General features: G+C 40.0%; 1 protein-coding gene across 4 annotated transcripts in view; it reads right to left on the reverse strand.

Moving 5' to 3' along the window:
• SLC25A21 (solute carrier family 25 member 21) overlaps positions 1–25863 on the reverse strand; it is a 504647-nt gene that overhangs the window by 21193 nt on the left and 457591 nt on the right. For all 4 annotated transcript variants that reach the window (XM_043922333.1, XM_043922334.1, XM_043922335.1 and 1 more), the window contains exon 7: positions 8283–8447. In XM_043922333.1, coding sequence (XP_043778268.1) covers positions 8283–8447 — 165 coding nt within the window. The remainder of the gene's footprint in view (positions 1–8282; positions 8448–25863) is intronic.

Genomic DNA, 25863 nt, shown 5'->3' on the forward strand with positions numbered 1-25863 from the left:
TATTCCCAAGATCCTATCCTTGTAGGGCTCTGGGCTTTGGAATGAAATCAAAGTCTTGTTAACTCAGCATCTGAATGTAGCCATTCAGAAAATAGCCATGAAAATTCCTTTCCCCTCCTAACATAACTGTTTTTTAAAGGGTTGTGATATGTAAAATAATTGTAAAGGTCTTACACACGTAGCCAAAATTATAAAATACATACAATGTCAAAATGGGTTTGGGTTTAAGAATAACAGTTATCACTTCATTATTTCATATATATATGTGTGTGTATATATATATGTATATGTATATGTATATATATACACACATATATACATATCTCTAATATCTATTATTTATAAGTATCTCTCTATAAATAAATAAATATAGAGAGATAATACCTTCTGAGAGTCAGTTATATCACTGAGTATTATCATACAAAATGCAGGAAAGTATTAATGTTTCCTTGGGAACCCAGTAGGATTTTTCTGTTTTTGTGTATTCTATTCTTTGCCTTAATAAAAGCACTGACCCAAAGGAAAACCAAGGAAAACTAATAAACCAGGATCCCAAAACAAAATTCCAAATGCTGAGAAGTCAGGACAAGGACACACTTGAGATGCTTTGAGGTGGAGTTAGGCACATGATCAAGAAGATGTCTTTGAACCAAGTTTATTTCATGAGATTCTACTTCGGGACTTCTATACATGAGACTTTCCCATGCCCATTTAGATGCACTAACGTGACGTGCCCCCTCAGTTAAATCACTGAAGGGGACTCAGCTGCCTTACCACTGTGACTCAAACATTCTGACCAGCTATCCTCTGTAGCTTCCACTGCCTCCCTTCCCCCGGTTCAACACACACCAGCCACCCTCCTCCTCTCCATGCCTCTTTCTGCTTCTGCGCACGCACACATTCTGTTCTCTCTGGTGTCTGCTCATCCTCCTCATCTCGGCCTGACTAGGCCTCATCCTTGAGCTCCAGCCTGAACATCTCTTTGGAAGGAAAGCCTTTCCTATATTCTCACCCTACCCTGCCATGGGTTTAGTTAGGATCTTTGGTTACAAATTCCCACAGCTTCACAGTTGTCTGTCATGGCACTTATCACAATTGCCACAATTCAGTTCCCTGTGTAGGGACTTGTTTATTGTCTGTCTCCTCGACTAGAATGTAAACCCCATTAAGGCAGGAGCGGAGCTGACAGTGAGATGGTGCCCGGCTTCCAATGATAGATGTGCCAGGAACACTTCCGTAATGAATGAATAGAAGCACCCACTGAGAATCTAAAGCCACTTGCACCTCATTTCCATCCACTTGGGTGGTACCTGACGGGAAACTTTTTGGCCTGAGGTTTATTTAAGAAAGTGCCTGAACCCCTGCCCTGCTCCCCTCCCCCAGGCCCTCCTCCCCCTACAACACATACACCACCCACCCCCAGGGAGACTGTGAAAACTGCCAATGAAAGATACCACTTTTTACCACAGAATCTTGTCACATGTCCTGGAATTTTCTAGATAATATATATGTGTAGTTTTACCCCAGTGGTTACCAGAAAGGAGAGTTGTTCTTAATGAAAGTTTAATGCTCTTGGCCTTCCCATTACCGGATGATTGGTAAGACTGATGATCAAGTAAGAGAGGATCAGAAAAATAAATGGTCATAAATTAAATCCTACTATGATCTAATCCTACTGAGATTCTTCTTTTCAAAATATAAACAGCTCTGTCTAAGTTCTCCACTGGAACCCAAAGGTGCATTTGTCATTCTGCTTCGTGCACACCTTAGGGAAGAACAGAGCTCTAAATCATGAAACCAACACATTCCCACATTTCTTCTGATAAACTGAAGTGTGTCTAGCACCACCCTCAGACTTTCTACAGAATTTACAAAACAAAGAAAGTGTTAAAAATCAAAAGAGAAACATTTGTGTTGCTTAAAAGGCAATCTTTTACAAATATTACCTTATGAGAAAATAAAATGTTTGACTCATTGCTGTCCATAGTAAAATGACCACAGGGACAGGTCTAAATGGTTTATTAAGTAAGAAAGATTGAACTTATGAAGAATTGTTCTCTCCTAGAATATTTCTAACCCACACATGTAATTTATATCATGGCAGAATTCAACACAAAAGGTCTATTGTTTTTGGCAAGACAACCTGCAAACACGCTTAATTAGGATGCAAACTAAAAGCACAGTTAATACTGTTGACAGCCATGAGCTTTAGACAGCAGTTTCTACTGTTAATCATTATTTTACTTATGGAAACACAGGAAAAGCAGTAAACATGGAACTAGAAGATAAAAGTTATCAAAGCAATGTAAAATTTAAATCTTAGGATTCCCATTTGTGTGCCACCATCACAAATAAAATGCTCTGAACACCCTATCTAGGAATGAAAATGAAATAAATTGGTTTTGCAATGAAAGCTTACCTTCATCAATATTTTAAAAAGATGTCAGTGTTTAAGGTAATCAATATCTATTTCTAGAAGGCTTTACTTTGAGAGGTGATGGCCTCTTTCAGAGAAGGGATAATTCTTTATACTGACATTGCATTCCATTTGAATGTCGCCATTAAATGAATTCCATGGTCACTTACTATTCAAAACAAACTTTTTTATTGTAGCCATCTATTCACTATCCTATAGGAACATCTAGGTTCTAAAAATAAGTCTGCAAGAATATAACATGGCACTGTTTTCAAACTGGTAATGCCTAGCTCTTCCAGGGTCATGTCTTGTAATTCTTTGTTTCTGTGGATCAGAGACTAAGGAGGTGAAAAAGGAGGACCAGTTTCCAGGTCCGAATGGGGCAAATGTGGAATCTGGTTACACTGACTGGATAGTCTACCAAGTTCACTTATTTAAATTTTAGTAACCATTTTAAAGTGACAGTTTATGTGCAACACAAGTCAAGGTAAGAGGCAGACGTAGCACTACAAGGCGTAGCAGAATGAGTTCTCCCTCTGGTTCTTTCCTTCCCCCTGCTGTATGCTGCTGCTGCTGCTAAGTCGCTTCAGTCGTGTCCGACTCTGTGCGACCCCATAGACGGGAGCCCACCAGGTTCCTCTGTCCCTGGGATTCTCCAGGCAAGAACACTGGAGTGGGTTGCCATTGCCTTCTCCGCCCCCTGCTGTATACCTTCAAATAAATTATGTCAGTAGCTTTCACCTCTGGGCCTTTACTTCCTGTTTCTATTTCCTCACCTGAAAATGGCAGTTATTGTGACAAGGATCAGGCAAAATCATGGAGTTTACAAAAATGATTTTAGTAGTACAGAATGGTATAGGAGGTCGGGATATCTCAGTGAAACAAGAAAAAGGAATCTACCACAGATCATCAATCTGAAAAACCAAAGTTAAAAACTTCAGGGTGGATATCTGACCTGAGTTATCTGAACTCACTGTTTGAAGTTCTTATTTTAACTCTGTAGACACAAGGTTGAATAAAATGTGAGAAAGTTAACTAAGTACTCTATAAGATTCTATTAAAATTTTCACTGATTTATTTCCTATTATAAAATTTATACAGGCTTCTTGTAGAAGCTTCCAACAGCTCAGAATGCTGTAAAGAAAAAGTACTTTTCCTACACTGCTCCCTGCTTTTTCTTGCTCTTCCCTCCCCCCAGCTTAACACACACACACACACACACACACACACACACACACACACACACACGGCTCTTGACTTCCACTCCTCAGATATGATCATATGGACAGTTTCCTATAAAATCAAATACTTTGAAAATGGAAAATATTGGTAGACAGTTTATAAAGTTTAAAAAATATTAAAGAAAAATCTAGAATTATCTCATGCCAGTCAGAGTTGGTGAAATCTCAAATTCCTTTGGGACAACATAATGAACAATTTCTGGGTGAGGGAACTGAAACAACAATCCTGTAAACAAACTGTCTGGAGTGTATGGCTGGAGCTGGCCTAGAGTGAAGATGGAAAAAAACCTTCAAGGAACACCACCTCCTCCTCGTGGTTAACAACTTGATGACGTTCTTCAACATGTTTTAATGATTATCATACCTTCCCCTGCACAAAGCATTGATTTATTATGGTTTAAATTTAAAGAATACTGGTTTCCCAGTTCTGAATCAGGCTTAGATTACAGGACACATAAAATCAATGACTTTGTTCTAGGCAAAAAAACCCTAGAAAACAAAACCCACAACAAACCCCACAATGTTCATTTAAGTGCAAAAGGAACAGTTCTGGGGAAAAGCTCTTCACACATTCTACATGCTGACTGTTTCCACTACCCTCCTCACCACCTCTACTCCTCCCCCATCCCTGTCATCAGCAACCCCCACACCTAACACTTCTACGGCAACTTAAAGTTCACAAACTTCACTTGCCATTTATTTTGATCCTCAAATAAATTTGTCAGGTAGAAAGAACATTCTTAGCTTTTCAATTTACAGATTTAAAATACTCAGATGCTCAAAGCGTTAAAGTGATTGGCCCATGATCGTTCCCCAGAAAATGAATGTTTAAGTGTCTGTGTCTCTATTTCTGCTTTGCAAATAAGATCATCTATACCACTCTTCTAGATTCCACATATATGCAGTAATATATGATATATATGGATACCAAGGGGAAGGAGGGTGGGAGGAATTGGGAGATTGGGACTGATACATACACATCATTGATATAAAATAACTAACTAATGAGAACCTGTAGGGCACCGGGAACTCTCCTCAGTGCTCTGTGGTGACCTAAATGGGAAAGAAATCCAAAAAAGAGGAGATACATGTATCCATATAGCTGATTCACTTTGCTTTACAGTAGAAACTATCACAACACTGTAAAGCAAATACACTCCAATAAAAATTAATTTTTAAAAAAAAGTGTGCTCGCCTTGGGTATACCGATGACGTCTGGATGTCTATCTCCATCTCAGGGCTCTCCTCTCAAGATTCCACATACAATCATTGCCTCAATGTCTGTACTTTGAGTTCAAATGTGGTTAAATCAGTTTTCCAGGCTCAGGAAATAATATTTTCCCCCAAATCTGTTCTTTTTCAATGGTTTTCTTTCCTAATCAATGGCACCATTATCCTTCCAGTTGTTCAAACCCCAAACCTAGGAATCATCCCTACCCATCACTCTTTTATCAACATGCACACAGACTCCATCACCACATCCTACAGATTCGGCCTTCTAAACATTCCTCAAATCGATTCACTTCTTCTTGCCTTCACCATGAACACTAGTTCATGACCCCTGCATTGCACCTAACAATCATTTCGATGTTATACTCTGTCTTTTGCTCACTACCACACTATACCCATTTTCCACCCTGCAGCCAGAATTATCATGTAATTCCTCTGCTTAAAATCTTTTGTTGGCTTCCCAGTGCTCTTCAGATAAACAGAAGAATCCTTAGTGTGGCCTATAAGGGCCAATATAATCAGAACCCTGTAAACTGGCATGATAAACGAGCTCTTTCCATAATTTCAGAATACTATGATGTCTTTTAACTAATAAATAAATATTTAAGCTTCTGCTTTTTTCACAAAGTGTAAAATTTAGTAACTTAAGTGTATTGATTATTGTTAAATGAAGTTTGTATTTGTGGACTTTTTTTTTAAAGCATTAGTAACATACAATCAGGCTTCCCAGATGGCTCGGTGGTAAAGAATGTGCCCATCAATACAGGAGACTTGGGTTTGATCCTTGGGTCAGGAAGATATCCTAGAGAAGGAAATGGCAACCCACTCCAGTATTCTTGCCCGGGAAATCCCATGGACAGAGGAGCCCAGCAGGCTACAGTCCATGGGGTCTCAAAGAGTCATACACGACTAAATGACTAAACAACACAACACATAATCATATATAAATCTTATTGATTTTTCTGAAATTCTTCCTTAGATATAACCAAATTCATATTATTGTGATAATATATTCATTAAAATAATGTACAAATAAATGTAATGAAATATATATTATTTATATATTTGTAAATTATATCATTCATTTCATTGTGTGTAATTTCTATTTGCTTCAAGTCTTTGGATAGCTAGAGAAAGAGGTATGGACATTTCTCCCACATTGTATGAATCACCCAGCTCAGAGTTTAAAAAAAACATCAGCTTCATGGGTGTGTGACTTGTGCAGTTGCCCAGAGCCTGCACTTAGAGGAGCCCCATGCTTGGTTTATTGTTCCATAATTTTTTGTGTGCATGCTCAGTCGTGTTTGACTCTGAAATCCCATGGACTGTAGCCCACCAGGCTCCTCTGTCCATGAAATTTTTCAAGTAAGAATACTGGAGTGGGCTGCTACCTTCCTCTTCCAGGGGATCTTCCCAACCCAGGGATCAAACCAAAGTCTCTTGCATCTCCTGCACTGGCAGGCAGATTCTTTATCACTAGCGCCACCTGGGACACTACGGTCTTGAAATTGGTTTTTTTTTTTTTCCTATTTTTTTTGTCCTTATCGTGCCAGTATGCAGGATCTTAGTTCCCTGAACAGGGATAGAACCCATGCCCCTTGCAGTGAAAGCATAGTGTTTTAACCACTGGACTGCCAGGGAAGTCCCTTGAAATTCTTAATTTTTTAAAATTAATTAATTTATTTTAATTGGAGGCTAATTACTTTACAATATTGTAGTGGTTTTGCCATACATTGACATGAATCAGCCATGGGTGTACATGTGTTCCCCATCCTGAACCCCCCTCCCACCTCCCTCCCTATCCCATCCCTCAGGGTCATCCCAGTGCACCGGCCCTGAGTACCCTGTCTCATGCATCGAACCTGGACTGGCGATTTGTTTCATATATGATAATATACATGTTTCAATGCTGTTCTCTCAAATCATCCCACTCTTGCGTCTCCAACAGAGTCCAAAAGGAAATTCTTAATTTTTGAACATTTTCATTTTGCCCTGGGTTCCACAGATTATTTAGCCTGTTCCTGCTAAAAGCATTTTTTTTAATGTATTGAGAGTTGAACTCTTTCATGCCATCCAGGACCAAAGTATTTATTGCACTCTATTTCTGTATTTCATGAGCTCAACAGGAGAAGAACACCGAGGACCACCAGTGTCAGAACTGTCACTCAATGGGGAAATCTATATATTCTGTGGTTATTCATTGATTTCAGACCAATACAACATGAGCTTATGCTAAATAAGTGAGATTTCTAAATACAGTAAAACCCGGTTAACAATTTTGGCTAATGAGTGAGACAACGTCAATGGAAGGTTAATGGGGAACATGCCTTGAATTTAGCTGTTACTTGGAAGATCCCCTGGAGAAGGGAAAGGCTACCCACTCCAGTATTCTGGCTTGGAGAATTCCATGGACTGTATAGTCCATGGGGTCACAACGAGTCGGACATGACTGAGCGACTTTCACTTTCACTTTTTGAGATAAGTACTGACCTAGATTAAAAGGGATAACTGGAAAAAAAAAACAAGTACAACCAACATTACTTTACCAAATCAGGTGACAGCCATATTAGGAATATTTTTATGCTTTATAAAAAGTTCTTCAATACTTTTGTACTAGGCAAAATGAAGAACTGAACCCCTGTGGGAAAATGCCTGCATGTGAAAAATGTCTCCCTAGTTGGTGCTTCCAGAATTACACTTTTGATTGCAGGCAAGCAATATGATGGTGGGAGAAAAGTTTGTGATGCTCCAGTAAAAGATGCTCATTTTAAGTCACATGATGTGCTACTTTTATCTTATCAAAGTGGAAAGGCTGCTGACATATGTGAGTTACTGTTAAAAATTATTATTGTTATTTCATGTCAAAAGTGAATGATCCTAGAAGAGTTAATTTAGTACTTACCCTAATTAACTTAGGTAAATTTAAAAATTACTATCTATGTAAGATTTAAATTTTAGGCTGATAACTTTCTTTCACAAACTCAAAATGTATTTAGACTATGAAAATTTCAACTTTGAGAAAGTTATACTTCTGAGATAAAAATTAAGTAATAACAGTTTCTAGAAATTCCTATTAGTGATAAATGTTAAACATTCAAGTATAATGGCGTATTCTTCAAGAAGAAGAATTTTGGTGTCAGACTTGGGTTCAGGGGTCTGCTTTGCTCTTTATTATATGACTCTGGGCAATTTACTTGATCTTTTTAATTACATTTTAGTTTCTGAATTCAAAATAAAGATAACAATACTCAATGAACAAGGCTGATGTGAGGATCAAACTAGGTAACAGATGAAAGAGTTCAGCACAGTGACTTGGAAGGATAAACACTCTATCTATGTAGCTACCATCATTGATAGGATTTTTCCTCCAGGATTTTAACCTATGAAATGGTTACCTGATTGACAGGAATAATGTTTTTGACATTGAAGTAGAAGCCAAAATAAACCATATTGAAAACTCCATGACGTCCCAAAGTTGCTGTAAATCCTTTGTTGAGGCCTCGGAGTCCCAAACCTTCCTTCTTAATGATGTGTCTTGCATAACTCACGGTGGATGGTTGCTGCAGGAGAGAGGAGCAAAGCCACAAAGGTCATCTTTGAGACCGTGAAACAGGGCAAATTACCATTTCAGCTTCCCTTCAAGCCCAGAATTTTTAGGGACCTCCTCCTCCAAACATGAATTATCATGCCTAGATCCATGCTTTTTAAAATTAGGAAACCCCAAATGTAAATAAAATTGCATGCATGACAACAGAACTTAAAAGGAAGATTGTTGGCAAAGAAAAAATACCTTTGGTGGAATTAGTGAAACTAATGTCAGATAATGACTAGCATCATTTTCAACATGTCAATAGTTGCATCCAATTCTGGATCATCCACACTAATGGAGGGGATTAACCATGTAGATAAACTGGAAATCCATAACCGTGCATAATCCAAAAGGAATGTATATTTGGCTCCTGAATCCAGTATATTTACCTTCCTAATTATGTTTTTCTAAAGCAAATGTTACAATTAGTCTTGATTCCATTGCCTCAATAGTTTAAACTGGCGTTAGGTTAGAAATCAGTCATGGATAAATAGTAGTTGATTGTAGACTTCCTCAAGAAAGTGGGCAATCAGTGTGTGTAACACTTGCTGTGATAAATGATAAATCAATGGTGTTGAGAGGACTGGGTTACTTTTAATTTACTTCTTTCTAGCCTTTGATTGATTACCCAAGGTTGAAATACCTTGACTGCTAGAATCCAGTCTATGCTTCTTTTGGAAATTGCTAAAGAAATCACTGCAGTTTGCCCTGAGGTTTATAATTCATTACAATACAATTAAAACACTTCACATAAGCTTTAAAATAAGTTTGAGTGACTGTTTCCTTTTTTGGAGGTACAGCACAAAGGATATCTCTCCCTCTTAAATTTTGAATACTGAATAGCAAATAAGCGGAAATGTTCAGCGTCTAATTTTTTTTTTTTTTTCCTTACAAGGCAAGCATTGACATGACATTTGTTTGAAATTTCACTGGAGCAGGTTGCTGGAGTGGTCATGGCAGTCTGATGCACTTACTAAAAGTGTTTTCTTACATGTGCAATTAAGGCTGTGTCAGCCAAACAGAACAGGACAAATTCAATCAAGGCTTTTCATCCAACTTGTATTTGTAGCTTAGGTAATTAACCTGATACATTTAAATGAGTTTGTTTATAGAGTAAAATCCTATAGCTTTTACTGGTAGATGTTTCAAAAACTCTAGCTACAATTCTACACTCAACTTCTTTTCATTTAAGAGGATTAATGACAATATATTAATCCTAAGAAAGCCCTTTTTTTGTGACATGAAGGAGAAAAAAAAAAAAAAACCATAGGAACATATCTTAAAACAATAAAAGACATTTCATAGAGGAAAACCAAAAATCTCAGAAGGTAAAAATTCATTCTCTCTGCTACAAAATGAGATTTGGTGGTTGTTGTTGTTTGTGTTCTGGCACAGTAACTATCAACTTAAATTATTCATTTTGGTTTTCAAAGGAGACTTGAAGACAAGTTGAGCCACAGTTCATTTCTGTTGGAAAGACTCTGAAGGTGCTGAGCAGGCTTCTGGGCACTGTGTTTGTGCTCTGAGAAATGCAGCCTAGAGGGCTGAGGAAAGGAAAGAGGCAGTTCTCCTGGGGATGGGAGAAACAGGGCAGAAGTGAGGCTGCCTGGGTCCAGACTGTCCAACACCAGTTCTTCCTGCTTCTGGCCTAAGCTTTCTCTCCATCCTCACCCACTCTCAGTATCTAAGAGCAGGAGAGATGGAGAGCGTGGAGATCATCTAGATTCTTCAGCAACAGAGGAACCAATGGCTTTAATTGAAGGCACAGATTAACATGTTTTTTAAGATCATGGCATCCAGGCCCATCACTTCATGGCAAATAGATGGGGAAAAAGTGTAAGCAGTGACAGATTTTATTTTCTTGGGCTCCAGAATCACTGCAGATGGTTACAAAGCCATGAAATTAAAAGATGCTTGCTTGGAAGGAAAGTAATGACAAACCTAGATAGCATATTAAAAAGCAGAGACATCACTTTGCCAACAAAGGTCCATATAGTCAATGCTATGATTTTTCCAGTAGTCATGTATGGATATGAGAATTGGACCATAAAGAAGGCTGAGGGCCAAAGAATTGATGCCTTCAAACTGTGGTGCTGGAGAAGACTCTTGAGAGTCCCTTGGACTGCAAGGAGATCAAACCAGTAAATCCTAAAGGAAATCAACCTTGAATATTCATTGGAAGGACTGATGCTGAAGCTGAAGCTCTAATAACTTTGGCTACCTGATGCAAAGAGCCGACTCATTGGAAAAGACCCTGATGATGGGAAAGATTGAAGGCAAAAGGAGAAGAGGGTGGCAGAGGATGAGATGGTTAGATAGCATTACCACCTCAACGGACACCAATCTGGGCAAACTTTGGGAGACAGTGAAGGAAAGGAAGCCTGGTGTGCTGCAGTCCATGGAGTCAAAAAGAGTCAGACGCAACTTAGTGACTGAAAAACAACAAAGATGTTTTTAATCATTTTAAACTCTAGTGTGCTAAACCATAAAAATTAAAAGAGAGGACTTTTATTAGGTCTTTTTTTAATGAACTTTTATTGGAGTAGAGTTGATTTACAATATTGTGCTAGTTTCTGTTACACAGCAAAGTGAATCAACAATAAATATATCCACTCCTTTTTAGATTCTTTTCCCATTAGTTCATTACAGAGTACTGAGTGGAGTTCCCAGTGCTATACAGTAGGTTCTTATTATCTATTTTATAAATAGTAATGTCTATTATGTCAATCCAAATAACATTTATTGACTGCTAACTGCCTGATTCCCACCAATTTGGGTGTTAGGTGGACATGGGAAAATGTAACACATGGATTTTGAGTGAAGTGCTTTGCTGAATTTGAACTCAGTTATGAATAATTAAGCAAATCAGCAGGTGGTACTGTAGTTAGAAAGAGGGGTCAGGGCCAGACAGTCCCAGCTTTGAGCCCCAGCAATACCATTTGCCAGGTTAAGTAGGTGTTTTATTCTCTGGTTCATTCTCATTTTACTCATCTGTAAAATAAGGATAATAATAGAATCATCCTCATAGGATTGTTGGGATGATAAATAAGTCAGTGAACTTTGCCCTGTATAAGCATTTACTATACATTAGCTGTTAATAATAATGGCAATTATGATGATAATAATAAAACTAGTTATCATAGTAAAATAGCAGGTAATTCCTTTTGGTGGCTGAAGACAGTGACAATCAAAAGGTGGAGGCTGATGTGAGGGAGGGGAAGCTAGCTTCTTCCTGCTCATTCCTTCTGGCTGTTGTTTCCTTTGGCAGAGCCCTGAACCTTTGTGAGAAAGTCCTACAGAAATGTATCCAGAGTGCAAGATCATAGGACTGCTTCCTCTGAGACCCAACCATACCTACTCCTGGGCTAGAGATCTCTTTCGAGGGATAGTTCCTCAACCCAGGAAGCAGAAGATCCTGTAAACTGGTCTCTTCCCTACCACTTGGTAAACATCCTCAGTAAGAACTGTCCCCTGGACAGGTCTATGGACAGTAGAAGCAAGGCCATCACACGGGCGCAGACTCTGAGAATGGAGAAGCGCACTGACTGGTCCTCCACCTCCCATAATGTACTTACACCCTAGCGGGCACATACATGCAGGTTACCACGTACCCGCAACACAAGAATTGCTCATTAGTGGCAGCCATTATCATAGATGCTTGATACTTTACATATATCGTCTTACTCAATCCTTTCAACAAGTGTATGGGGTGGGTATTATCATTACCTCCACTTAACAGATGAGGAATTTAAGCTACTTGCTCAAGATCACAGAATGAGTGGAGGTTCCAGAGCTCAAACTGAAGCCCTGCAGACTCAAAGTTCGTGTTTTAATACTCTGCATGGTTTTGTCATCTGAACATATCCGGTTGCCCCTCTTAACAACCTGTAAGATGGGCAGCAGGTATATTCTCTATATTTTACAGGTGAGAAACCAAGGATTGAGTAATATTTTAAGGGGAAAGGACTGAAAAATGGCTTAAGCAGAATTCTACATCTCAACCAATGGTGCTGTCATCCTCGTTGACTCATTCTTGTTATACATATGCTGTAAGGTTTTCAGAGTTTGCTAATCCAACTGATGCAGGTAAGAGATAAAATACAAATATATATTTCTGGCAACTTGGGACCTTGAGATAAAGAAAAATTTAAACTCTAATTCTCATAAGAATTAGAAGTGCCCTTTTGGCTTCATTCAGAGACATTGTATCACACATGTAAGCAAATATTTAATTAGAAAGGCAAAACCTGACTTCCACTAGGATGCTTAAATAGGAAAATACAGAATCATTTTGACTAGATCTCTGTAAACACAAGGAATTTTACTAAACTTATTTGATTACTGGGCTTCCATTTCAAAACAAAATGGTGACTGATTAGCATCATCAGCCAAATGATTCCAATACTATCCAACCCAGCAGGTCACCCACCAATTCAGTTTCCTCCCAATATTTAGATTCACTACAATTTTCATATTTAGTTACCAGCTGTGGGCCAAATTGCATTCTAAGTTTCCTAGATATACTTTTCATTGACTGCACCAGACTGCAAGTGTGGAAGAATAAGTGAGTCAGAATGTAGCTAACATTACCATATCACACTGCTCTCTACATTGGTTTAGAAAAATCTTCAGTTCATTGGTTACCTGCCAGAAGTATTTCCATTTGAAGGAACTCAGAGACTAACTCTGATGTCAGCTATTGCCAGTTGCTAATTCTGGGAACTCCCTGTTCTTCCATGCATTCATTTATTTAACAAGCACCTATAGAGCCCTACAAGGTACCGTGCACTGTGTTAACTATCTAGTATGGACTTTGCTCATATTCTAGAAACAAAAATACTTTTATATTGCTTTTTATTTGGAGAGATATACTGAAAAACATTATATCTATCCATGAGAATATTCTATAATGATTATGAACTATGAAATAGAATTTCTGTAATTGGTGCAATACTATGGAAAACAGTATGGAGTTTCCTCAAAACACTAGAAATAGAACTACCACACAACCCAGCAATTCTACTCCTGGGAATTTATCTGAAAAAATGAAAATAAAAAGTTGAAAGATACATGCACTCCAATATTTATAGCAGCGCTATTTATAACAGTCAAGATATGGAAGCAACCTGTATCCATCAACAGACTAATAGTGGATAAACAAGACATGGTATACACTGAGAAATCACCTCATACCTGTCAGAATGGCTAACATCAAATAGAACACAAACAGCAAACGCTGGAGAGGATGTGGAGAAAAAGGAACCCTCATAAACTGTTGGAGGGAATGTAAATTGGTGCTGTCAGTATGGAAAACAGTATGGATGTTTCTCAGAAAAGCTAAAAATTGAACTATCACATGACTCAGAAATTCTACTCCTGGGTATATATCTGAGAAAAACAAAACTCTAATTCGAATAGATACATGCACCCCTTGTACACAGCAGCATTACTTACAATAATAGCTAAGGTACAGAAGCAACCTAAGTGTCTATCAACAAATGAATGCATAAACAAGATATGGCATACACACACACAAACAAAATGCAATGGAATACTACTCAGCCATGAGAAAGATTGAAAATTGCTATCACTTATATATGGAATCTAAAAAGTAAAAAAGTGAACTTAGAAAAAAAGAAACAGACTCAGGTACAGAGAATAATCTAGTGGTTACCACTGGGGGAAGGGGAGGGGGGAGGGCAAGATAGAGGTAGGAGATTAAGAGGTATAAACTATTGTGTAAAAAGTAAATAAACTACAAGGATATATTGTATAATACAAGGAATACAGTCAATATTTTATAATAACTATAAATGGAGTACAACCTTTAAAAATTATGAATCACTATGTTGTATACTTGCAATTTATCTTGTATATCAACTATCAGTTCAGTTCAGTTGAGTCGCTCAGTTGTGTCCGACTCTTTGCGACCCCATGAATCACAGCACGCCAGGCCTCCCTGTCTGTCACCAACTCCCGGAGATTACTCAAACCCATGTCCATCGAGTCATTGATGCCATCCAGCCGTCTCATCCTCTGTCATCCCCTTCTCCTCCTGCCCCCAACCCCTCCCAGCATCAGTCTTTTCCAATGAGTCAACTCTTTGCATGAGGTGGTCAAAGTACTGGAGTTTCAGCTTCAGCATCAGTCCTTCCAATGAACACCTAGGACTGATCTCCTTTAGGATGGACTGGTTGGGTCTCCTTGCAGTCCAAGGGACTCTCAAGAGTCTTCTCCAACACCATAGTTCAAAAGCATCAATTATTTGGTGCTCAGCTTTCTTCACAGTCCAACTCTCACATCCATACATGACCACTGGAAAAACCATAGCCTTGAACAGACGGACCTCTGTTGGCAGAGTCAAGTCTCTGCCTTTTAATATGCTATCTAGGTTGGTCATAACTTTCCTTCCAAGGAGTAAGCATCTTTTAATTTCATGGCTGCAATCACCATCTGCAGTGATTTTGGAGCCCCCAAAAATAAAGTCTGACACTGTTTCCACTGTCTCCCCATCTATTTCCCATGAAGTGATGGGCCCAGATGCCATGATCTTAGTTTTCTGAATGATAACCTTTAAGCCAACTTTTTCACTCTCCTCTTTCACTTTCATCAAGAGGCTTTTTAGTTCATCTTCACTTTCTGCCATAAGGGTGGATGTCATCTGCATATCTGAGGTTATTGATATTTCTCCCGGCAATCTTGATTCCAGCTTGTGCTTCTTCCAGCCAAGCATTTCTCATGATATACCTCAGTTTAAAAAAAGATGTGCTATACATACACAATGGAATATCACTCAGTCATAAAGCAGATTGAAATTCTGCCATTTGCAGCAATGTGGATGGATATAGAAATTATCGTGCTTAGTGAAATAAGTTAGACAGAGAAAGACAAAGTATGATATTACTTAAAAGTAGAATTTAAAAAATAATACAAATGAATGTATGTAACAAAACAGAAACACACAGATACAGGAAACAAACCAATGGGTATCTATGGGGAGAGGGAAGGGGAAGGGGTAACATTAGGGGTATGGGATTAAGAGATACAAATTACTATGCATAAAATACATAAGCAACAAGGATGTATTGTACAGCACAGGGAATTACAGTCATTATCTTGTAATAACGTTTCATGAAATATAAATTGTAAAAATACTAAATCACTATGCTGCCCACCTGAAGCACAAATAATATTTGAAATCAATATGCTTCAATAAAAAATTCTTTTAAAAAATAAAAGTCCTTGAAAGCGTTAGTTGTTCAGTCACATCCAACTCTTCGCAACGCCATGGATGGAGGCCCACCAGGCTCCTTTGTCCTTGGGGATTCTCCAGGCAAGAAAAGTGTGGAGTGGGTAGCCATTCCCTTCTCCAAGGGGTCTTCCCAACCCAGGGATTGAACCTGGGTCTCCTGCATTGCAGGCAGATTCTTTACCATCTGAGCCACGAGGAAAGCCCAAAAGTTCTTAAAAGGTTAAAGTAAAAGAGAAGATCTGGTGCTTAAACAGTGCTCCCTGGCACCACTCTAGGGACTGATTCCTTCCTGAGAGCCCAGAATCACCAACATATCACTGAGATGACTTATGGCAGCCCAAGCTATTTTTCTTGGAGTTTTTCCATCAAGTACTGACCATAGCTGGCTCTGATTACCTTGTGAGATCACGGATAGAGGTTTCAGGCATTGTTCCTTGGGTAAATAGCTATCAGAGCATGGCCAGTAGGCACAGGCATGGGGTGTGGGTCAGAGAGAGATTTCCTCTCTCTCTAAAGTGAGAGAAGAGCGCTAGGCACACCGTGTCCAAAGACAGCATGCTCCACGTGCATCTCTTTACCTGCTTCCCACGGCAAGGGGAACTCGGGTGCATTTTAGAGCCAATGGGATAAGGATATTGCACTGGATTTCATCACATGACTAGAAAGCAAACCGGAAGATATCTTTATACAAAGAAGTGAGTGTCCATATCTGGCCTTAGGAAAAATACTGCTTTGTTAAAAAGAGGAGATCCAGTTGCTACACTTAGGTAGGAAAAATACCTTCGTTCCATTAGGAGATAGAAGATCACTGAAGCCTTTTGTTCCTCGAAGTCTTGAAGCATTTTCATAAATTAAAGAAAAAAAAAAAGCCCCTTCCTTTTATTTGAAAACAAAATGTAAAAGAAGAGGAATTGGGCTCAAAAATCTCCCAGTTACACATCTCTTTTTGCTTAGGTATTACACTAATTCGTCACTGCAGTTTATTTTACTAGGGCATGATTATGGACAAAAAGACATCCAAAATATAATTATATTCTTTCTAGAATTTACATTTGATGAGCAGGCCTATTTTTCAACAATCTGTGAGTGGAAAATAATTTGCTTTAAGCAAACTCTTCCAGATGCTGAGCTACGTCAACACCAAGTCACTGCCCAATAGCTGTCTGGAGGAACACGGGGCCTCCAGGTGACGAGATGTTGGCCCTGTGCTTTGCCCCAGCATTGCTGGGAGGGCGGGAGGGAAGGAGACTGGGCTGTGGACACAGGCGTGACTGGCAACATGGAAGGACCCGTTTGCTTTTCATGGTTCCCCAAACATTTGTGATTTCCCCTTAAGCTTCTTCATTACCCTCATTTCTTTATCCCAATGAAAACAGTGTGGTTTCTTGAAGGAGACCTCTGTGTTAATGCTCAGTTCATGGGAGCTAATAACTGATTAGGTTTTATTTCCATTCCCTTTAGAGATAAAGTCACCAGCCTTACAGGGTAATGGGAGGATTTGATATCAGGTGTGTATGAGCACTGGAAAAGGTGGAAGGACCCACAGAAGTTACCAGAGTGATTGGATTGGAGGGTGGTAGTGACAGAAATCATCAATTATTTTTTCTCGACATAGCTCTGTATTACATAATTTGTGAGAAAAAGTTACTTTGGTAATTTATAAAAAATGTATAAATTTTAAAACTTAAATAAAGGAAAAAACATGTGAGGCATCTTGCACAGTATCTGGCATCTAATGCATGTTCTGTAAATGGTAGCTATTATCATTACTTCAAAGTCTCAGTTCTGAAAGCAAAAACCTAGGGTTTCTGGCACAGCCAAATGTAAGACTGAGATCTATTTTCTGTAAATGATAGTAGAGAGGCAACTTGGCTGCTGCCTTAGGTATTGTTGAAAGATAACTATATGAAAGGATTCATATACATAATTCACTTTTCTGCCCACAAGAATCATAGACTGGAAAGAAATAATTTAGGTACTGAACAGCTTCCAGGCAGGATTTCACAGAGTAATGCAGGAAAAATTTGAACTTAACTCAATACATCATCATGAATGTTGACATGCCCTTGAAGCTGGCTTCTCACACTATCTGAAAACAGAGCCACACGTTCGCTCTCTATTTAACTCAACTCCTCTCTTTCCTGAAAGTGAGGATCACAAAGTATCATCCTATTCACTTTGCGTTGTGTCTACATAATACAACTAAGCTTAAGCATGTGTTCATTGCCTACGGAGAAAATAATCACTAACCTTTGTTACACTGTACCTGACCTAACTGGTCTCTAATAGATAACTAGGCTTCCCTGGTGGCTCAGTGGTAAAGAATCTGCCTGCCAATGCAAGAAACATGGGTTCAGTCCCTGGGCTGGGAAGATGCCCTGGAGAAGGAAATGGCAGCTTACTCTAGTACTGTTGCCTGGGAAATTCCAAGGACAGAGGAGCCTGGTTGGCTATACAGTCCATGGGGTTTCAACAAGTCAGATATGACTAAACCACAACAACAGATTATTAAGTTCACAGGATACAGTGTATAGAGCTATATTTAATGGTGTTATCCCAAACCAGAATCAAACCCTGAACTAATTTTTTTTTTAAATCCCTATCTTTAGAATCTATCATTGATGACACATTTGCTATCAGTTCATTGATCCTTAACTTTATCATAGAGCTTAGGTGGAAGACTATTCTCTTCTTGAGCTGAACATCTTCAAAGACTAAACAGAGGTGAAGCAGGCTTTTGCAATTTCCTAAAGGTTGAATTTCATACTTGGGGTGAAAATGATTATGTTCATATGTAACATAGATAAAAATGACAGAGTAGAAGGAAAACCTGTGCCCCATCCACACATCAGAGGCAAATACTGTAGACCTCAAGGGAAGGAAAACATAATCTGTTAGCCAAATAACAACTTTGAAGTAGATTTCAAAGTGAAGAGAAAAACTGGGAAACAATTCATACAAGATTTTGCTCCTGGGGAGAAATTCACATTTTCCAGGCTAGCAGAGAGCATGCCAGTCAAATACCACTTGGCTTAACAGAAGTGATAGGGGACTTCTTTTTATATGTGTACAGAAAACAAAACAAAACAAAAATGATACACTAGTTAGGAGGGAGCAGGGTCTTACAAGGACAATAAGCTATAAAGTCACACTTTTGGCAAGACTGGGTATACAAACCCTCTCCAATAGAGAAATACTCTGGCAAGTATAATCCTCAGCCAAAAAGACTACAAACCAGAACAACACTTTGCTTGGGTTTAGTTTGAAGGACGGGGGGAAATTTGGGTCTATTCTGATTTTATCTGAACATGTTTTTACACCCACTGAACCAAACCAGAGCATGACAAAGCTGTGATTACTTTGCTCCCCACAGAAGGTCAAGCATATTTAAATTAGAGACCGGTTTTCTTTATTCACTGTGAATTTTAAGATGCTGGCCAAGATTCTGGTACTGGAATTGAAAGAAGTGTGGCAGGGATTATAGTCTTTGACTGATATGGTGGTAATTTTAAAAGTGGAGGCAAGACAAGCACACCTATTGAAATACTTTATACAGAAGCTGGAAGGATATGAGGGAAATATCAGGAACCAAATTAACCACAATTTCCTTGAAATTTCTAGAATAGTTTAGGGCTAACCGGGAGGGAAGGCATATTTTATGGATAACATACCTCCGACTGGCCAGAAAATCACAAAAAAAGCCTTAGACCACAGAGAGGAGAGCACAGGGAGCTGAAGCCAGCGGGGTGCCTACAATTGCTCTGAGAACCCAGCACATGCAGTCTCTGCTCTCAGCCAATACTGTCCTTGGACCCCAGCGAGAGGGGCCCTTTTCCTGCACCCCATGCTTTAGGGGGCCCATTCTAGCCCTTTGCCAGCCATGTCCTCTCCACAAGGCCAAGTAGACATCTACCCACATGCCACAAGCTCCTTTTAGACCATGCTCTGTGCACCCGGGACCACGGCAGTCCTTTTGCTCCATCTTTATCACTCTACCATTGCCCGCAAGACTCTCACTGTAATAATTAAGAGTAATATTGACTACTGTTACCCTAGGCTGTCTTCCACTGCAGACAACTTCTGGGAAAATTTTTATGTTTAAAGGACCGTGTGGACTCGCGTTTCCTAGGCTGACAAATTAGGAAAATTCAGGATTCCTGTGTTGGAATCCATGGTGGTTAAGATATAAGGCAGGGAGGTAGAAGGGCTGAGCCGCAGACCTGAGGCCTGAGAAACTTATATTATTGGTGAAACAGCAGTTACCTTCCTGTGAAATAAGCCTCCCGGGAAACTGCTCTGCTTTTTGTAAAGGTGTTGTCAAGCCCTCTGGCAGTTCCACGTGCAGCTCATCCATTTAGTGTTTCCCCACAGCTGGTCAGTCAGTCAGTTCAGTCACTCAGTTGTGTCCGACTCTTTGCGACCCCATGGACTGCAGCACACCAGGCTTCCCTGTCCATCACTGACTCCTGGAGCTTGCTCAAATTCACATCCATCGGGTCAGTGATGCCATCCAACCATCTCATCCTCTGTCGTCCCCTTCTCCTCCTGCCTTCAGTCTTTCCCAGTGTCAGAGTCTTTCCAATGAGTCAGCTCTTCGTAGCAGGTGGCCAAAGTATTGGAGTTTCAGCTTCAGCATCAGTCCTTCCAATGAATATTTAGGACTGATCTCCTTTAGAATGGACTGGTTGGATCTCCTTGCAGTCCAAGGGTCTCTCAAGAGTCTTCTCCAACACCACAGTTCAAGAGCATCAGTTTTTCAGTGCTCAGCTTTCTTTATAGTTCAACTCTCATATCCATACATGACTATTGGAAAAACCATAGTTTTGACTAGACAGACCTTTGTTGGCAAAGTAATGTCTCTGCTTTTTAAGACACTGTCTAGGTTGGTCATAGCTTTTCTTCCAAGAAGCAAGTGTCTTTTAATTTCATGGCTGCAATCACCATCTGCAGTGATTTTCAAGCCCCCCAAATTAGTCTCTCACTGTTTCCATTGCTTTCCCATCTATTTGCAGGAAGTGATGGGACTGGATGCCATGATCTTAGTTTTTTGAATGTTGAGTTTCAAGCCAACTTTTTCACTCTTCTCTTTCACTTTTATCAAGAGGCTCTTTAGTTCTTCTAAGCTTTCTGTCATAAGGGTGGTGTCATCTGCATATCTGAGGTTATTGATATTTCTCCTGGCAATCTTGATTCTAGCTTGTGAGTCATCCAGCCCCACATTTCTCATGATGTACTCTGCATATAAGTTAAATAAGCAGGTTGAAAATATACAGCCTTGATGTACTGTTTTATGTCCAGTTCTAACTGTTGCTTCTTGACCTGCATACAGATTTCTCAGGAGGCAGGTAAGGTGGTCTGGTTTTTCCATCTCTTTAAGAATTTTCCACAGTTTGTTGTGATCCACACAGTCAAAGGCTTTGGGGTAGTCAATAAAGCAGAAGTAGATGTTTTTCTGGAACCCTCTTGCTTTCTCTATGATCCAATGGATGTTGGTAATTCAATCTTTGGTTCCTCTCTCTTTTCTAAATCCAGTTTGAACATCTGGAAGTTCTCAGTTCATGTACTGCTGAAGCCTGGCTTGGAGAATTTTGAGCATTACTTTGTCAGCATGTGAGATGAGTGCAATTGTATGGTAGTTTGAGCATTCTTTGGGATTGCCTTTCTTTGGGATTGGAATGAAAACTGACCTTTTCCAGTCCTGTGACTACTGCTGAGTTTTCCAAATTTGCTGGCATATTGAGTGCAGCACTATCATAGCATCATCTTTTAGGATTTGAAATAGCTCAACTGGAATTCCATCACCTCCACTAGCTTTGTTCATAGTGATGCTGCCTAAGGCCCACTTGACTTCACATTCTAGGATATTTGGCTCTTAGGTGAGTGATCACACCATCATGGTTATCTTGGTCATGACGATCTTTTTTATATAGTTCTTTAGTATATTCTTGCCACCTCTTCTTAATATCTTTTGCCTCTGTTAGGCCCAAATCATTTCTGTCCTTTTTTGTGCCTCTCTTTTCATGAAATAATCCCTTGGTATCTCTAATTTTCTTGAAGAGATCTCTAGTCTTTCCCATCCTATTTTTTTCCTCTATTTCTTTGCACTGATCACTGAGGAAGGGTTTCTTCTCTCTCCTTGCTATTCTTTGGAAATCTGCATTCAAATGCGTATATCTTTTCTTTTCTCCTTTGCCTTTAGCTTCTCTTCTTTCCTCAGCTATTTGTAAGGCCTCCTCAGACAACCGTTTTGCCTTTTTGCATTTCTTTTTCTTGGGGATGGTCTTGATCCCTGTCTCCTGTACAATGTCACGAACCTCCATCCATAGTTCATAAGGCACTCTGTCTTTCAGATCTAATCCCTTGAATCTATTTGTCACTTCCACTGTATAATCATAAGGGGTTTGATTTAGGTCATAGTTGAATGGTCTAGTGGTTTTCCCTACTTTCTTCAGTTTAAGTCTGAATTTTGCAATAAGGAGTTCATGATCTGAGCCACAGTCAGCTCCAGGTCTGGTTTTCGCTGACTGTATAGAGCGTCTCCATTTTCAGCTGCAAATAATATAATCAATCTGATTTTGGTATTGACCATCTGGTGATGTCCATATGTAGAGTTATCTCTTGTGTTTTTGGAAGAGTGTGTTTGCTATGACCAGTGCATTCTCTTGACCAAACTCTGTTAGCCTTTGCCCTACTTCATTTTGTACACCAAGGCCAAACTTGCCTGTTACTACAGGTATCTCTTGACTTCCTACTTTTGCATTCCAGTCCCCTATGATGAAAAGGATATCTTTTTTGGGTGTTAGTTCTAGAAGGTCTTTAGGTCTTTATAGAACTGTTCAGCTTCAGCTTCTTTGGATTAGTGGTTGGGGCATAGACTTGAATTACTGTGATATTGAATGGTTTGCCTTGGAAACGAACAGAGATCATTATGTCATTTTTGAGATTGCACCCAGGTACCGCATTTTGGACTCTTTTGTTTACTATGAGGGCTACTCCATTTCTTCTAAGGGATTCTTGCCCACAGTAGAAGATACAATGGTCATCTGAATTAAGTTCGTACATTCCAGTCCATTTTAGTTCACTGATTCCTAAAATGTTAATGTTCACCCTTGCCATCTCCTGTTTGACCACTCCCAATCTACCTTGATTCATGGACCTAACATTCCAGGTTCCTATGCAATATTGTTCTTTACAGCATCAGACTTCCATCACCAGTCACATCCACAACTGGGCGTTGTTTTTGCTTTGGCTCTGTCTCTTCATTCTTTCTGGAGTTATTTCTTCACTCTTCTCCAGTGGCATATTGGGCACCTACCAACCTGGTAGTTCATCTTTCAGTGTCATATCTTTTTGTCTTTTCATACTGTTCATGGGGTTCTCAAGGCAAGAATAAGTGAAGTGGTTTGCCATTCCCTTCTCCGGTGAACCTGGTGGCTCAGATGCTAAAGTGTTTGCCTACAATGTGGGAGGCCCAGGTTCGACCCCTGGTTTGGGAAGATCCTCTAGAGAAGTAAATGGCAACCCACTCTAGTAGTCTTACCTGGAAAATCCCATGGATGGAGGAGCGTGGTAGGCTACAGTCCATGGGGTCACAAAGAGTCGGATACGATTGAGTGATTTCACTTTCTTTCTTTCTTTTTCCAGTGAATAATGTTTTGTCAGAACTCTCCACCATGACCCATCTATCTTGGGTGGCCCTACATGGCATGGCTCATAGTTTCACTGAGTTAGACAAGGCTGTGGTTCAAGTGATCAGTTTGATTAGTTTTCTGTGACTGTGGTTTTCATTCTGTCTGCCCTCTGATGGATAAGGATAAGAAGCTTATGGAAGCTTCCTGATGGGAGAGACTGACTGTGGGGGAAACTGGGTTTTGTTCTGATGGGCAGGGCCATGCTCAGTAAATCTTTGATCCAATTTTCTATTGATGGGTGGAGCTGTGTTCCCTCCCTGTTGTTTGACCTGAGACCAAACTGTGGTAGGGGTAATGCAGACTGTGGGGACCTCCTTCAAAAGGTCTAATGCACACACTGTTGTATTCAGTGCCCCTGACCTGACCCTGCAGCAGGCCACTGTCGACCCTGTCTCTGCTGGAGACTCCTGGACACTCACAGGCAAGTCTGGGTCAGTCTCTTGTGGGGTCATTGATTCTTTCTCCTGGGTCCTGGTATGCAAAAGGTTTTGTTTCTCCCCTCCAAGAGTCTGTTTCCCCAGTCCTGTGGAAGTACTGTAATCAAATCCCACTGGCCTCCAATGTCAAATTCCCTGGGGATTCTCAGTCCCTTTGCCAGATGCCCAGGTTGGGAAATCTGTTGTGGGTCCTAGAACTTTCTTAACAGTGCCAGAATTTATTTGGTACAATTGTTCTGCAGTTTGTGGGTTGTCTGCTTGGCGGCTCTATGGTGGGGTTAATGGCGACCTCCTCCAAGAGGCTACATGCTGTGTCAGCCAGATCTGCTGCGCCCAGAGCCCCTGCCCATGTGGCAAGTCACTGCTGACCCGTGCCTCCATGGGAGATGCTCAAACACTCTAAGGCAGGTCTAGCTCAGTCTCTGTGGGGTCTGGGTCCTAGCATGCACCAGGTTTTGTTTGAGCCCTCTGAGCTTCTCTGGTGGGTATGGGGTTTGATTCTAAATGTGATTTCGCACCCCCCCCCCCCAATGTCTTGCTTGGGCTTCTCCTTTGCCCTTGGCATGGGTATCTTTTTTTTTTTTTAAACCACAGCTAATAATTGACTGAAAAGGCTGAAAATGAGCTTCGTTCACAACCTCCAGGTGAGGTGACCATGAAGCTTGATGAAGAATACATGCTTACTTTATATGACTCTTGTGAAGGAAGAACATATTGATGGAGGTAGAATTCTTCCCAAAATGGCTTCAAATGTTTTCAGTGTCCTCTCAAACTTTTGTTGCTACATGCAAGTTATTTACAGTAAACAGATAGCCAACTACTACTGTTTACAATAACAGACCTCATTTGAGTTTAAAGACCTCAGTAGATACTGAAGCTGGGCTGCCTGCCCTTAAGAATTCAGGCTAAATGGATTGTATTGGCAGTTGGGAATGACCTAAGGGAACCATTGCCCAGTAAGCTGTTTTCACACCCACAGCTGGATTGGGCTGTGACTATTAACTGGAACATATCTCAAGATAGATCTATTTCTTAAACCTTAAGCATTTATAGGATCAATTTACATCTAGAAATTGTTATTGGTTGAATGCCTATAATGTACCAGACTCTGTTAAGACCTTTGTGTATATTATCACATTTGCTATTGTTCAGTCACTAAGTTGTGTCTGACTCTTTGTGACCCCATGGACTGCAGCATAGCAGGCAACCCTGTCCTTCACTATCTCCTGGAGTTTGCTCAAACTCATGTCCATTGAGTCAGTGATACCATCCAACCATCTCATTCTCTGTTGTTCCCTTCTCCTCTTGCTCTCAGTCTGCACTTGCCCAAAATGGTAGTTGGTTTTAAATGACTAGATCTGAAATTTGCTGTTCTTAAGTAATGCTCAAAATTCTCCAAGCCAGGCTTCAGCAACACGTGAACCATGAACTTCCAGATGTTCAAGCTTGTTTTAGAAAAGGCAGAGGAACCAGAGATCAAATTGCCAACATCTCCTGGATCATCAAAAAAGCAAGAGTTCCAGAAAAACATCTATGTCTGCTTTATTGACTATGCCAACGCCTTTGACTGTGTGGATCACAATAAACTGTGGAAAATTCTGAAGGAGATGGGAATACCAGACCACCTGACCTGCCTCTTGAGAAACCTGTATGCAGGTCAGGAAGCAACAGTTAGAACTGGACATGGAACAACAGACTGGTTCCAAATAGGAAAAGGAGTACGTCAAGGCTGTATATTGTCACCCTGCTTATTTAACTTCTATGCAGAGTACATCATGAGAAACACTGGGCTGGAGGAAGCGCAAGCCGGAATCAGGATTGCCAGGAGAAATATCAATAACTTCAGATATGCAGATGACACCACCCTTATGGCAGAAAGTGAAGAACTAAAGAGCCTCTAGATGAAAATGAAAGAGGAGAGTGTTGGCTTAAAGCTCAACATTCAGAAAACTAAGATCATGGCATCTGGTCCCATCACTTCATGGCAAATAGACGGGGAAACAGTGG

This window comes from Cervus elaphus, chromosome 13, assembly GCF_910594005.1.
Source record: "Cervus elaphus chromosome 13, mCerEla1.1, whole genome shotgun sequence".
NCBI classification, from domain to species: Eukaryota; Metazoa; Chordata; class Mammalia; order Artiodactyla; family Cervidae; genus Cervus; species Cervus elaphus.